Consider the following 16006-nt stretch of genomic DNA (forward strand, 5'->3'; position numbering starts at 1 on the left):
AGCTAGAAATTATCTCCTATATCTGCATGTAACTTTTAAGCACATTTCAAGTGTAGGTCATTTGCAGCAATGATGCATCACAGCAACCATCCATACATCAGTCTCTCTACACATCCCTGACAACACAACAGCATTCATTATACATACTCCTAAAACCAGTGCCGGTGGCACATTCCCTCAACAGTATACATCATGCCAGCTTAATCTTAAAACTAAGACTAGCATAAATCAAAGTTGGAGACTGGTCTCAATTTGAGCTTTCCCTTACAATGCATCCTGTCTAAACCATTCCTGTGGACCAAAACTATATATCTTAGAGGTTTTGCAGCTTCAGAAACTATGGAAAACGCAAAAATATGTTGACTCAGCACCAGAAGTCCACTGCTCACTAAACATGCTGGTTGTCCTGAAAGAAAATGTCTTGATATTTTTTTCATCTCTTTTATGAAAGAAGATAATTTGTCTTGAAGGACGGAACGGCAATAGTATCCTGTTTCTAGCAAAGATCCCAGTTTCCATCAGAATATTAAATGTTTGGTTCCTAAGGCCTGTTTAGACAGATCATGAGAATGTTCATGATATAGCAATATAGTGTGTGAGTGAGTGAGTTGTGTTTAACGCCGCTTTTAACAGTATTCCAGTTATATCGCGGCGTGTCAGCTTAATGTGGGAGGAAAGCCCGAAGTGACGCAGGTCTCAGACGTTTACCACTTCGGTGAAACCCACGAGCACGGGTATGGTGCTGACAAACCTAGAAACATAATTGGGGCGAACCGGGATTCGAACTCGCCCTAGGGACAATATAATAATGTAGCATTCTGCAGAGGTGAAGACTTACTGGTTTAGACAGAGTGCATGTATTCTTGTTACCGAGATGAACGCCCAATGAAGTACACCTTGTATTACCAGTCAGAACACACATCGTGTATTACAGCACACAACAGGTCTTGTTCAATTTTTTTTTGCATAGCAACATTCTGTATTTTACGAATCCGTGTGCAAACATTAAATTAGATCCTGAATACAACCACACAAAATAGTTATTGTACCATGTTAGAAACCTTTTAGTTAAATCCACCTATACTATTGCTTGATTACTAGGGTCAGTTTGGCCGATGGTTCACCTCCTAGATCTGTCTCCATGACATTTACACACACTGTATGTACACATTTGATCTGAAGTATGAAAAACAACCAGTGAATGGAATGTATGATATCACAAATGCTTCAAAAAACCATACCTGGTATCCACTCATACAATATTACAAGACTTTTGGCAGAAGCCGGACATACAGAGAGACCTCCCAGATGTGTAGCCAGCTTACTTGTGTGAGTGAGTGAGTGAGTGAGTGAGTGAGTGAGTGAGTGAGTGAGTGAGTGAGTGAGTGAGTGAGTGAGTGAGTGAGTGAGTTGGGTTCAACGCCGCTTTTAACATTATTCCAGTTATATCACGGCGTGTCAGCTTTATGTGGGAGGAAAGTCCGAAGTGATGCAGGTCTCAGATGTCTACCACTTCGGTGAAACCCACGAGCACGGGTATGGTGCTGAAAAACATAATCGGGGCGAACCGGAATTCAAACCCACAATCATAGGTTTCTGGCGTGCCCAAGAGACGCAACTCTGCACGGTGAAACGCTGCGCCTTGGACAACTGGGCCACCTGTGCCCCCACCAAGCTTACAAGAATGAGGGAGTGAGTTGGGTTTAACGCTGTTTTTAACAGTATTCCAGTTGAATCACAGCGTGTCAGCTTAGGACCTGTAGGAGGACATACCGAAGTGATGCAGGTACTTGATGTTTACTTCGGTGAAAACCACGAGCACGGGTATGGTGCTGACAAACCTAGAAACATAACCCACAATCAGAGGTTTCTGGCATGCCCAAGGGACGCAACTAGGCACAGATACTTGCACCGCCTTGGACCACTTGGCCACCCGTGCCTCCACAAGAGTCAGGAATATTTCAAGACACTTTCGGGGATGAAACACCGAGAATGGGGAAAAAGGACATCACATTTTATTTCTATCTCCAGTGGAAACTAAGGCAAACCATTTGACTTACTTACCAAAATAACTGAAATCAATTCAGGAAATAAAATCCTGTACATTATATCTATTTTATACCTGAATTGGAAGTGGTTCTTGTGCAGTGGTGCCCTGTTTCATCCAACACCTGTCAATTTTCAAGGAAGGTGGAGTAACAAGGTTTTACTGTATACAAAACCAGAGGGAACACTGAACAGTGCAGTCCACGCCAGTTGGGCATGGATACAGCTTCAAGGTGGAGTAACAAGGTTTTACTGTATGCAAAACCAGAGAGAACATTGAACAGTGCAGTCCACGCCAGTTAGGCAGTGACCATCAAAGAGTGGATACAGCTGCTCAAGGAGCATTTGAAGTTTTGGCAATTTATGTTTTGTTATCATGTAATTTTGTTGAATATCTATCATCAAGTGAGTTTGGGTATTCTGAAAGTACAGGACTTTTGCAATCATCTGAATGTATCAATGTTGAGTACGTATCAGAAGGGATGGGGTGGGGTGGTAGGTGGCAGGGGGAGGGTGTGGGTGTGTTTTCGTGGTGGGTGGGTGTGGGTGTGGGTGCACATGCCTGCTGTGGATCTGCACATGTAAGATGGACAGAGACCACATGTCTTGTACTCCATGCATTAGCTACTTCGTCTGTGTGCTCTGCTGGGAGGTCTGTGTGCAGGACAATCACATGAAACATGGACAAGCTTGCTAACACATCAACTAAACACAATTTCATTGCAAAAACACTGAGTATTTTCATTAAGCATTTGTTACACACATTGGAACAAACTTAAAGAACAATGTTCACATTGTCGCTAGAACATTATACATCATACAGATAGTCAGCTTTTCTGACTGAGTGAAATTTAGCATTTAGCATACAAAGTGTATGCTTGTTAATTATAAATCATGTTTGATTTGACCTACTGAAAATACTGTTATGTGAATAGGTACTAAAAATTGTGCATAAACAGTTTTCTTGATAAACGTTTTGAAATATAAATATATATTCTCTGTATTACTTTGCATTCCTACTGACATATCAGATAACATCTACTTCACAGTCCTATCACACCTCTCACAAGGACTTTTAGTCTTAAACCCTCACAAAGGAGGGTTTGGTTTTGTTCAACTAAGAATATTGAAATAAGTTCACTAAACACTTACGTAATGAAAAATCAATGAGGTGGTCGAACAATACCCTCATCGGGTGTAGACATTTGTATATTACCTAGCCAGGTGTCTCTATAATATAGGATCACTCAAATCTTGTCTTGAGATTCTCATTAACCTCTTTCAAATGTAAACAAGATAATTGACACATACCTGTACCAAAAGGATACCTCATCCTCAGGTTAACAAAATCTATCCTTTATCCGCACATGTGGAGAATGTAGTGTAAATATATCAAACATTATCAACACAAACATTAGGACACAAGTGATATTCATCTTTCAGACTTGTTTCTCCTGTCAATACACAAATAAAAAAACAAAATATGACTGAGAAAAATATGACTGTCAGACTGGCGAGTCCTGAAAACAAATGGCTGACAACTAATTGTCAGCTAGAGTTAAAACATTGTTGCACATTTCCTCTGTTAGAGTCAGCCTTTATAAAGGGAGGCATGTATGGGTTTTAAAATAAGAGCCAGGACTCTGAAAAGGGGTCGGATAGTTACATGACAATACTGCTTGATTTCAAGGTTGAAAGTAGTAACTGAGAACACTACTGATACATAAATTTGTATCATTAACACAGTAGGCATTTGTCACTGTGACGTAGACCGTTAAAGATTTCTTCCCATTGCATTTTACAACCATACAGTTAACAAAACAAAGCCTCCCTTTTCATCACTGATGTGACATGAATAAGTGCCGACCTTCTAATAAGGCTGGCATCTGACATGGGCAACGTCTTAAAGTAATTTGAAGCTATTATGCCATCTCAGAGTTAAGAAGTAATTCTATGTCAAGGTAAGGGAGTTACGACAATTGTGGCCCCAAGATTGCGTTGCTGAATGGGCTCCTGGGCTCCTGGGCTCCTGGGCTCCTAACAGAGGTGATGTGGCAGAATATTATGTCCGTGGGACAGAGGTTTATATGAGGAAAGATCTTCCTTGTAAAATAAAACAATGAATGCTGATTGAGATACCGGCTGTAAAACAAGCAATCACAACTAGAGACTTTTAAATAAAACTGTGGAGGTGACAACCATGTGTAAAATTCAGTTAAGATGAATGCTGATAACAAACTAATTGCTGTCACATGATGGATTACGTACACATAGTGTAAGTTCTGAGACACTGACTACACCTGTGACGATCTGATGATGCTCAGGTGAAGCTCCATCTTCCTGAGGCAAGGGAATTAACTGACTGTAAAAGTCTATGCATAGTCCAATCAAAATCGCTTAACGAAAACAACATCCGGTTCGTAAACTGATTTTCGTCGATTACAGGATTTGCAAAGCATATTTTCCAAATATTTTGTTTTAATCAAGGTGCTTACGTCATTTGATGCAAGTAAGACCCGTTTTATTACAATATAGATCTTGATTATCGATCAGATATCCATTTGAAACAAATGCAAGTGATATCAGAGGTGAAATCTGATTGGTCAATAGGAGGGACATACAAGGGACATAATTTGTAATAGCCAATGGTGCAATCAAGCCCAGAACTTCCAGCCTAGTTTGGCAAGGGTGAAAACTGGACTTTTTCAGTCAGATAACTCCCTTGCCTCAGGAAGATGGTGAAGCACAGGTTATGCATCAGTCACACTCCTGTGAGAAAATGCTCTGGTGAAGCCCTGGTTATGCAGTAGTTACAAACCACTGACACTTGGACAATGCTCTGGTGAAGCTCCGGTTATGCAGGAGTTACATACCAGTGACACTTGGACAATGCTCTGGTGAAACTCATTACTCCACGACTACCAGTAATGGATTTTAAACCTTTTTGTCAACCTAATTAACATGTGAATCAATATTTGGACAGTGACAGTGACATCCGCAGACAAAATAAAACAGAATAAAAGAGATTCCCTTGCCAGTGATAGCTTACATCACGAACAACCTTCAACAAAACTATAATGTCAGTAACAATGCACAAGGAATGAGATCCCAGGCTGATTCCTAGATGACCCACTGTCGGCACTCTTCGCCCCCACTCCTCTGGGTACAACCTCCATAACAATGCACAAGGAATGAGATCCCAGGCTGATTCCTAGATGACCCACTGTCGGCACTCTTCGCCCCCACTCCTCTGGGTACAATGTTCATGTTAATATTCACTCTTGATTAGTCTCCTTTTCAAACAGTAAAAAAATATAGAATAACTGTATGATATGCATATTAACTAATAATACTTCATAAATATCTGAAATATGTGCATCATACAAATACAGCGATGAGTCGACGTGGTACAGAGGGTCTTTGCATCACCATTCAGGGCTTGATTCAGCTATAAAAAAACATGCACCAGTGCAACCTATGATTGTAACATGCATCCTAATATTTATGTCTAAATGCGTATCAATTTTTTTCCAATTTGTGTCTAACCCTTACATGTCCATACAACATTGAGAATTGAACACATTCAAAACTTGAGAGCTTATTTTCCATACAAAAGCAATAATCTCCCTTATAATGTGTTATTTGCATTGCATTTCAGGGCTTGATGTCAAAATGGGAGTACTTCAAGATAATGTGCAGGTTTTAACTTCGATAAATTTATAGGTACAGGGTGCAAGCAGTTTTCTTTTCTGGTACAACTAGGTTTGCGTGTCAACATGCACCTGGACAAGTTAAATCAAGTTCCTTAAATCAAGCCCTGGCAGTGTTGGTCCACCACGCACACAACAACTTGGATTTAGTATCAGTTGGTTTTCAACAAATTGGGCCTAAATTTAATGAGGGTGGTGGAAAGATTAACAAAGAAATCATGTATAAGTTTCTATGAATGGACGAAAAAGAAACAAGTTTGGTACGTAATCGATGATTTGTCGCTAGTTCCAGCTGATTCTGTCCTCTTGACACCTGCAAACAGCAGTGGATGTTGAGGAGTGAGTGAGTTGGGTTTAACGCCGCTTTTAACAGTATTCTAGTTACATCACGGCGTGTCAGCTTAATGTGGGAGGAAAGCCCGAAGTGATGTACGTCTCATACGTTTACCACTTCGGTGAAACCCACGAGCACGGGTATGGTGCTGACAAACCTAGAAACATAATCGGGGCGAACCGGGATTTGAACCCACAATCACAGGTTTCTGGCATGCCCAAGGGACGCAACTCTGCACAGCGAATTGTGGCGCCTTAGACGACTGGGCCACCCGTGCCCTGGAAGTTGAGAACATCAAACTGTGTATTGGGTTTCAGACTGTTTAGTTTCTGAAGCCATCAGCAGCCCTATAGATAAGCTGTGGGTTATTTGGGATTTTACTCAGGGGTTCGATTTTGAGTGTGTATCCACAAGTTTTAGATGGTATTCAAAACATTTTTACCCACCTCTTTCTCGGCATTTGGGAATTTAACTTAAAACCTGTTTCGTAACAATCCCGTTTAAAACTATGTGAATAGTAGTATACCCGTCTGCGTCTGTTTGCGGCTCCCTCCCCGGGAAGACAATTTTTGTTTACAAAACCTAGCATTGTAAGAAAGCTATTGTTTTAATTACCAATCTGCGACTAATTAAGATACAACACGTACATTTGCCTAGGCACAACGTGCTTTTCCGAATGTAACTGTCGGTAAGTGAATTTGGTGATCGTCTGATACACAATAATTTTTTCTAACAGTTGTAATGTTCACAACGGTTATATCAAATAGTTGTAATATACGCATTATTTTTATTTCAATAGTGTATTTATAGTTTTTGTTGCGTATTTTATACGCTAGGATTTTATTTGTCTGCAAACTTCAGTTTATTTAATGTGTATTTTACGCAAATACGCAACTTATCTCGAGCTCTGCATAAGTTTGAATACAGAAGTGGTTTCATCCTCTCACCACCCACAAATGAAATTCAGTTCCCCATTGCAAAATATGTCAAAAGTAATTTCTTTTCTTCTGGTGTTTTAAAGTCATTCGGTCACAAAAATCAACCAACAGACAACAAAAGGCCCTGTGGTAGCACCAACACTGTCTATGAACCAGGTTCTGAAGTTCACCTTCACAATACCTGATAAAACCAAAGGACTGCGCCTCTAGGGTTAACTGAAAGGTGGCCACCCTACCCCAGTCACTCCGACAGGTCATCCTTCATACACACTGACCAAGGCAGTAGGAAACATAACATATACGTTGTAGCAAGTGATATCAAAGGGCAACAGCTCCACCATACACGCTGTACTCACAAACTGTGGCTCAAGGTACGTTCAATATTTTCACATTTGGTCATGAAATAAAGTTTCTCATCAGCTCATGAAAACATGAAATAAAGTTTCTCTCAGTTGCAGAATATTGATAAACTCATAAGCAATGATGGCATTATATATATTGACACACTAAATAATGTTCAGCCAAATGACAAAAAACAAAGAAATTGGTTTGTGAGGCCTGAAGGCATGCTAGGTAATGTTGTCTGAGTTTGAATCCTCATTCCCGTTGTCATACCCGGACATAAGCTTCCCGTAACACTTGACTTGAAAGAGTCAAAATCAACTCTATGTATTCCAAGTGTTTCTGTAAAGTTTAGACTAAAATTTCTTGCTGGCCAAAACCAAAATTATAAATTTCAATGACACGGGATGAGAAACTTTGTTTCCACTTTTCCTATCCGTACCTCACTGACGATCTGACAAGAAGTCTACTGATACAGCAGTCCTCTGTTTGTTGCAAAGCCTTTCCTGTTTCATGACAAGGAGCAAAGCAATTAACCCATTTTTCTTGGAATGATCCAATGTCACAACACGTTCACACACAGCCAGAGAGCCACACACAACTACCTGCCTTTGACAAAGACGACTACCAGACGTTCCGTGACACAGTGACGTAAGCTCACAAGGCTGTGTGTACCAATAAATACACCGTAATACACAGATAAAAATATTGCATCCAAACTTGTAGTGTCACAAAGAAAGACTATTGTCACATTGACCACCGGCCAGCTCTACTCCACTTCATACTTGCTGTCGGGGAAGGTGTTTCCGTTGTGGTATTGGCTGGCGTAGGGGTCGTTGTTGATGGAGGCCATGGAGTAGGATGATGCGGGCTGGTTGACCACGCCGCCGTGCCCGGCAGCACGCGCCTCCACCTCCTCCACGAGGTCCCCGTCCGTCATGTTGTAGAGCAACTTCTCCTTCATGTTGCGAGATCGGTGGCCCTGGGCGCTGCGGGCGGCGCTGTTCAGGGAGATGGTCTCAGGACTGAAGGAAGTCCCGTATAATCGGATTCTGTAAATAGAATGTCACATGTCTTAGGCTGGTACATCTTTTATTTATCCAACATTTTTTAAAGTGTTGCGTGTGATTATGATCTAATCAGTGTTCTTATTGAATAGCAGTTTCAAACCTGTATGTTTAAGATAACCCCCGTAAATCAAAACAATACACTCTTGGCTGGTTGGTTTGTTGTTTTACGCCGTACTCAGCAATATTCCAGCTATATGACCGAGTCTGGACCAGACAATCCAGTGATTGATATCATGAGCATCGATCCATGCAATTGTCGCATTGTCGCCTTTTATGGCAAGCATGGGTTGCTGAAGACCTATTCTACCCCGGATCTTCACGGGTCCAATACACTCTTGAAACAAGTTAAAACTTGTAATGTATACAACACTACAGTAGACCACGGATATAACGAACACGGAAAGAGCGAACACGGATAGAGCGAACAAAGGGATACAACTACCTGTCACAAAATCCATGACTTATCTCCTATATATTATCATATAAAATTTACGTACAGGACAAACTCTCTTCAGCATATTTACGTATCTATCGAACTGATATCTGATCCCTTGAAAGCCCAAATACCACAAATTAGTGACATGTATAGCGAACTGAGGAATCTCATTCAGTGTCAAGTGTCACTGACAATTGGCTATACGCAATCAGCAGTGAATCAACACAATCAACTGCGAATCCACACAATCGCGGTGAATCCACAGAATTGCGGCGAATCCACACAATCGGAGTGAATCCACACAATCGCGGCGAATCCACAGAATTGCGGTGAATCAACACAATCGCAGCGAATCAACACCATGGGCTGCGAATCACAATCAGCGTCGCTTGAACGCAACCAGCGGCGTATCAACACAATCAGCGGCAAATCAACACAATCAGGTGCGAATCAACACAATCAGTAGCAAATCAACACAATCAGCTGCGAAACACAATCAGCGGCGTATCAACACAATCAGCGGCGTATCAACACAATCAGCGGCGTATCAACACAATCAGCGGCGTATTAACACAATCAGCTGCGTATCAACACAATCAGCTGCGTATCAACACAATCAGCGGCGTATCAACACATTCAGCGGCAAATCAACCTTGTTAAACTTTATGCTTTATGTTAATCTTAGTATTCATACCCGTTCATGTAATTGGACTAATCTTGTCTGTAAAACAAACATTAAATCTTTGCAGTTTCACGACTGCAGTTTGCAGAACGAGGCCAGAGCAAAATCGCTGCCTACACATCTCCCCATATGTAAATCGTGAAATGCTAAATACATATTTGATAAACAAGCTTCTAAAAATGATATGACTTAAATGTTATGAAATGTTATCAGTTGAATGCTATGACGTAATTACTGCTAATACAAGTCAATGCTACAATTATGTATTTTGTATTTTGCTTTATCCAAGATCATGATGGCGGACATTTCCAAGCGAAAACGTACATCACAAACAACATATAACGAACTGATTTCTCCAATCTACAGGCAGATGGTCTATCCACTAGACGACGGAGGTGGTATATTGGCAAATGCTCTACCACTAGACCTCGGAGGCGATCTACGGGCAATTACACTATCCACTAGACAACGGAAGTGGTATATTGGCAAATGCTCTACCACTAGACCACAGAAGCAGTCTATGTGTAGATGCACTATCCACTAGACCACGGAGACAGTCTACGGGCAGATGCACTATCCACTAGACCACGGAGACAGTCTACGTGTAGATGCACTATCCACTAGACCACGGAGACAGTCTACGGGCAGATGCACTATCCACTAGACCACGGAGACAGTCTACGGGCAGATGCACTATCCACTAGACCACGGAGACAGTCTACGTGTAGATGCACTATCCACTAGACCACTGAGACAGTCTACGGGCAGATGTACTATCCACTAGACCACAGATGGCGGTCTACGTGTAGATGCACTATCCACTAGACCACAGATGGCGGTCTACGTGTAGATGCACTATCCACTAGACCACAGATGGCGGTCTACGTGTAGATGCACTATCCACTAGACCACGGAGACAGTCTAGGGGCAGATGCACTATCCACTAGACCACGGAGACAGTCTACGGGCAGATGCACTATCCACTAGACCACGGAGACAGACTACGGGCAGATGCACTATCCACTAGACCACGGAGACAGTCTACGGGCAGATGCACTATCCACTAGACCACGGAGACAGTCTACGGGCAGATGCACTATCCACTAGACCACGGAGACAGTCTACGTGTAGATGCACTACCCACTAGACCACGGAGACAGTCTACGGGCAGATGCACTATCCACTAGACCACGGAGACAGTCTACGGGCAGATGCACTATCCACTAGACCACGGAGACAGACCATGTTTTGTTGGATGAGACCCAGGTAATGGACCTTGAGTGATGTACATACCTCTGTACTATGAACACCGTGATGACTATCACAGCTGACAACACGTCCACAGTCACCCACAGGATCAGGTAGCTGGACGGCACCTGCACCAAACAAACACATTCGTTAACTCAAAGTGATGGACACTTTTCTCAACATTCAACACACATCCCCCATTTTCTGAAGAGACTGAGTGAGAAGTTGTTCATCCATATATCTTATCCTTACTTAGCCTGAGTGAGGTTTAATGAACAGAGTGAGAGTGACAGAGAGTGAGAGAGAAAGTGAGAGAGAAAGTGAGAGACGAAAGCGAAAGAAAGAGAGAAAAAATAAAAAATGAGGCAGTGAGTGAGTATGGTTTTACGCCGCTTGGAGCAAAATCACAGCGGGGGACACCAGAAATGGGCTTCACACATTGTACCCATGTCGGGAATCGAACCCGGGTCTTCGGCGCGACGATGCGAACTACCACCGACCACCCCTAAATGAGGCAGTGAGTAACACCAATGGAAACAACATCTTGCACCATAAGAACAGAACAGAACAGACTTTCATTCCAAACACAATATGTGATAATACTATCAATACTTGATTCTAATCATGAGGATAAGTGATTGATTGGGTAAGTCCGTGGGTGCATGGGTTTTCCTGCCTTGGTTCTGATAATGTGTGCGTAGATGGTTGGGTGTGCGTGTGCGTGTGCGTGTGCGTGTGCGTGTGCGTGTGCGTGAGTGATTGAGTGATTCACTCACCAGATGCCAGATGGGCGCCTGGACGTGCCTGAGCGTGTGGCAGCTGTCTGCCGTGACGGAGGAGATGCCCATGCACCAACACAGGGAGTACATCCACTCGGAGTTCACCGTCCACATATTGATGCTGATGTTGGAGGCCTGATACTCCCTAAAACACAAACAGTTGTCATAGTAACAGCTTGGAACTTTTAAGGAAGAGTCAGTGACTGAATTGAGGTTATCACAGCTGTGAACACTGTGTATATAACCCAGCATGAAGTGGGATGTTTCACAGTGCTGACAAATCAGGAAAAATCTGGGCTCAAAGCCCAAATCATAGGATTCTGGCATGCCTAAGGGAAACAACTCTGCACAGCAAATTATCAAATTATGGTGCCTTAGATGATTAAACTATCTTTGGCCTGTTATAAGAAAGAAATAAGACAGAGTTATGTCCCTTACATTACCAACTATTATTAGAACATGTACCCTACTGGTAATTTCCTGTGCAATAGTAGAACACCCGACTTGTATTATTTGGGGTGGCATGTTTATTTTGTAATCAAATCGGTGCTACAGACATTCTGGGATTCTGATCCCATTGTGCTGGCCTGATATTGTGTCCAGCATGTTCAACACGTGACAAACTGGTCCACACTGACTGATCGTGTGATGCCAACTGCAGGAAATGCCTGGTTCTGTGACTCACTCTATCTGGTCGTCGGTCAGCTCCGTGTACTGGACATTGACGATGGACATGTTGGCCTTCCTGAGACTGCTGACGGGGATGTAGTATTCGCCCACGACGGTGACGCCGGTGGGGCGGCTGTTGTTGAATGTGCTCTGTAGCCACCAGACCTGAAGCAGGGATATGACTGTAACTCACACTGGTAGACCTATCCAGCATTCCACTGTGCCTGGATGCCTGGAGGTGCCCAGGGGTCCCGGGGGTTGCCTGGAGACACCTAGGATGCATGGTGTGTCAGGGTGTTTGGGGGTGTCTGAGCTGTCTGAATGTGTGCCTAGTATGCCATGGAGTGTCTGAGATGTCTTGGGGTGCCTAGGGCGTCTGAGGGTGTCTCGGTGTGTCTAGTATGCCTGAGGGTGTCTGGGGGTGTCTAGTATGCCTGAGGGTGTCTGGGGGTGTCTAGTATGTCTGGGGGTGTCTAATATGCCTGAGGGTGTCTGGGGGTGTCTAGTATGCCTGAGGGTGTCTGGGGGTGTCAAGTATGCCTGAGGGTGTCTGGGGGTGTCTGGTATGCCTATGAGGGTGTCTGGGGATGCCTAGGTTGCCTGAGGGTGTCTAGTATGCCTGGGGGTGTCTAGTATGCCTGAGGGTGTCTGGGGGTGTCTAGTATGTCTGAGGGTTACTGGGGGTGTCTAGTATGTCTGAGGGTGTCTGGGGGTGTCTAGTATGTCTGGGGGTGTCTAGTATGCCTGAGGGTGTCTGGGGGTGCTTAGTATGCCTGGAATGTCTGGGTTGTCAGGGGATCCACGGGGAGTCTGGGATGCCTTGGTGTCCAAATTATTTATTGTCAGGATTTAGAATATCAAATGGTTGGTCGATAAGAGGCGAGAAAATGAATCGGGATGCGAGGCTGAGTTGACTCTATGTCTTGGTATTCTCCATTGAGGGCAAGCATGATGGCAATAGCTGGATTGTCTGGACATGACTAGATTACTTACAGACGCCGCTCATAACACACACAACAGGTTTGCCTATTGAGAGTCTGCCATGATATTGATGGACTTTTCCAACCGTGTCGTCACTCAATCACACATGCTGACTCACTCACACCGTATCCTTACGTTTTGTAGTGGGAATCCTGCTCTCGTGAGGGCTTGTATGGTGTAGTTGACGCTCAGATTGAAGCAGGGGTGTGACTGTGGCGGGGCCCGCAGGTCGAACATCAACACATTGTCACTGTAGTTTCGGCCCAATCGTGCAAGCTCCTCCAATGTCGGCAGCGTCTGATTGGCTACCTGTTTCCGTTGAGCATCGGTCAAGTCTCCGGCAGTCCAGAAAGGGTCATTCTGAGGAGAAGGTGAACATGGTTGTCAGGACATACAGTTTCAATGTACGACATTCCCATCAGAATAGGTATATCCCGAGAAACCAAGGATCATATCATCTTCTTGAGGCAAGGGTGTTAACTAACTATAAAAATCCAGTTTCAACCCTTCCTCTCTCATTAGTCTCAACCCCAGTAAACTGGAACCTGAACTTCTGGATGACGACTTAAAAAAATAAAAGAAATGGTTCTCAGGCAATGAATTTTGAAAATATAGTGCAGGCAGGCGGTGGGCATTTTTTGTTTGCTTGTTCAAACTGGTATATTACCAAACAAACAATATGGGAATCTGGAAAAGGGCCTCCATACATTCAGAGTGAGTGAGTGAGTGAGTTGGGTTTAACGCTGCTTTTAACAGTATTCCAGTCATTTTGCGGCGTGTCAGCTTAATGTGGGAGGAAAGCCAAAAGTGATGCAGGTCTCAGACATTTACCACTTTGGTGAAACCCACAAGCACGGGTATGGAGCTGACAAACCTAGAACCATAAAAGGGGCGAACCGGGATTCGAACCCACAATCATAGGTTTCTGGCTTGTCCAAGGGACACAACTCTGCACAGCGAATCGCGGCGCCTTAGACGACTTGGCCACCCGTGTCCCCCCATACATTAAGAAGAATACAAAGTTCTATTTGCCGCTATGACCATAATATGAGATGCACATTAAAGCTGTGTGCATGTGAAAGGAAGTAACTGCTATATTGGATCGCATTGTTTTTGAGTATTAGTATTAATTCATATTTTTTTTAAATGGAAACGAAATGTGCTACAGATGTAATTATGATGTGATCAGTGCCTGAGAACCAAGACTTTTATTTTTTTGGGAGTAGTATGAGTTGGTCTTGCTAGACTAGAAGTAAGTATACTTGACTCGGACTTTAGAATAGCGGATACAAGTTGCTGTTTATCAGCTGGTGTATAGATATTCAGTAAACTACATTTATAACGAACACGCTTATACCAAAATGAGGAATATAATGAACTGTTTGTGTGCCTAGGATGATCTCAGTTATAACGAACTAATATAAGGGGTCCCTTTTAGTGTGTTTGTATGCTATTCTTATAAGTAAAGGGAGGTAAGTTGGTAGAGTAACCTCAACTCCCCACAAAGATATATCCTGAAAGGGCATCCTTCATTGTTCTGCGGTACTCACTTGTATAAACCAGGAACCAGCATTCAAAGCTTTTAAATCCGACATGTTGAAAGACGATGGATCATCATTTACTCGGTCCGGGAAAACATCTTTTATATTTGTGGTCCTCTCTAAGCTCCTGTCATGGAGGATGAAGGGCACACAGTCCAGGCTGAAACAGGCACCAGCCATCAGTGGTTGTAGTGTAACGCTGCACTTACCAATATTCCAACTATATACTCAAGTCTGGACCAGGCAATCCAGTGATCAATATTGTCAGCAACTATCCATGCAGTTTAGGTACAAAACTAAGCACAACTGATCCACATATCCCCACGTCACCCAGCACAACTAATCCCCATATCCCCACGTCATCCAGCACAACTAATCCTCATATCCCCACGTCATCCAGCACAACTGATCCTCATATCCCCAGGTCATCCAGCACAACTAATCCCCATGTCATCCAGCACAACTAATCCTCATATCCCCACGTCATCCAGCACAACTAATCCTCATGTCCCCACGTCATCCAGCACAACTAATCCACATATCCCCACGTCATCCAGCACAACTAATCCTCATATCCCCACATCATCCAGCACAACTAATCCTCATGTCCCCACATAATCAAGCACAACTAATCCTCATGTCCCCACGTCATCCAGCACCACTAATCCTCATATCCCCACGTCATCCAGCACAACTAATCCTCATATCCCCACATCATCCAGCAGAACTAATGCTCATATCCCCACATCATCCAGCACAACTGATCCTCATATCCCCACATCATCCAGCACAACTAATCCTCATATCCCCACGTCATCCAGCACAACTAATCCTCATATCCCCACGTCATCCAGCACAACTAATCCACATATCCCCACGTCATCCAGCACAACTAATCCTCATGTCCCCACATCATCCAGCACAACTAATCCACATATCCCCACGTCATCCAGCACAACTAATCCTCATATCCCCACGTCATCCAGCACAACTAATCCTCATATACCCACGTCATCCAGCACAACTAATCCTCATATCCCCACGTCATCCAGCACAACTAATCCTCATGTCCCCACGTCATCCAGCACAACTAATCCTCATATCCCCACATCATCCAGCAGAACTAATGCTCATATCCCCACATCATCCAGCACAACTGATCCTCATATCCCCACGTCATCCAGCACAACTAATCCTCATGTCCCCACGTCATCCAGCACAATTAATCCT

The 16006-nt window shown here is 43.4% G+C and overlaps 1 protein-coding gene across 5 annotated transcripts in view; it reads right to left on the bottom strand.

The window, feature by feature from the left end:
* Positions 1-6856: 6856 nt before the first annotated feature.
* Positions 6857-16006, bottom strand: part of LOC124144728 (glycerophosphodiester phosphodiesterase domain-containing protein 5-like) — a 48727-nt gene continuing 39577 nt past the window's right edge. For all 5 annotated transcript variants that reach the window (XM_048391139.1, XM_048391140.1, XM_048391138.1 and 2 more), the window contains 6 exons: positions 14786-14936; positions 13371-13595; positions 12271-12419; positions 11583-11730; positions 10852-10934; positions 6857-8422 (listed from right to left, as the gene is read on the bottom strand). In XM_048391139.1, coding sequence (XP_048247096.1) covers positions 8140-8422; positions 10852-10934; positions 11583-11730; positions 12271-12419; positions 13371-13595; positions 14786-14936 — 1039 coding nt within the window. In that variant the 3' untranslated portion in view covers positions 6857-8139. The remainder of the gene's footprint in view (positions 8423-10851; positions 10935-11582; positions 11731-12270; positions 12420-13370; positions 13596-14785; positions 14937-16006) is intronic.

Source organism: Haliotis rufescens, unplaced genomic scaffold, assembly GCF_023055435.1.
Source record: "Haliotis rufescens isolate VD_foot unplaced genomic scaffold, xgHalRufe1.0.p SCAF_9, whole genome shotgun sequence".
Taxonomy (NCBI): Eukaryota; Metazoa; Mollusca; class Gastropoda; order Lepetellida; family Haliotidae; genus Haliotis; species Haliotis rufescens.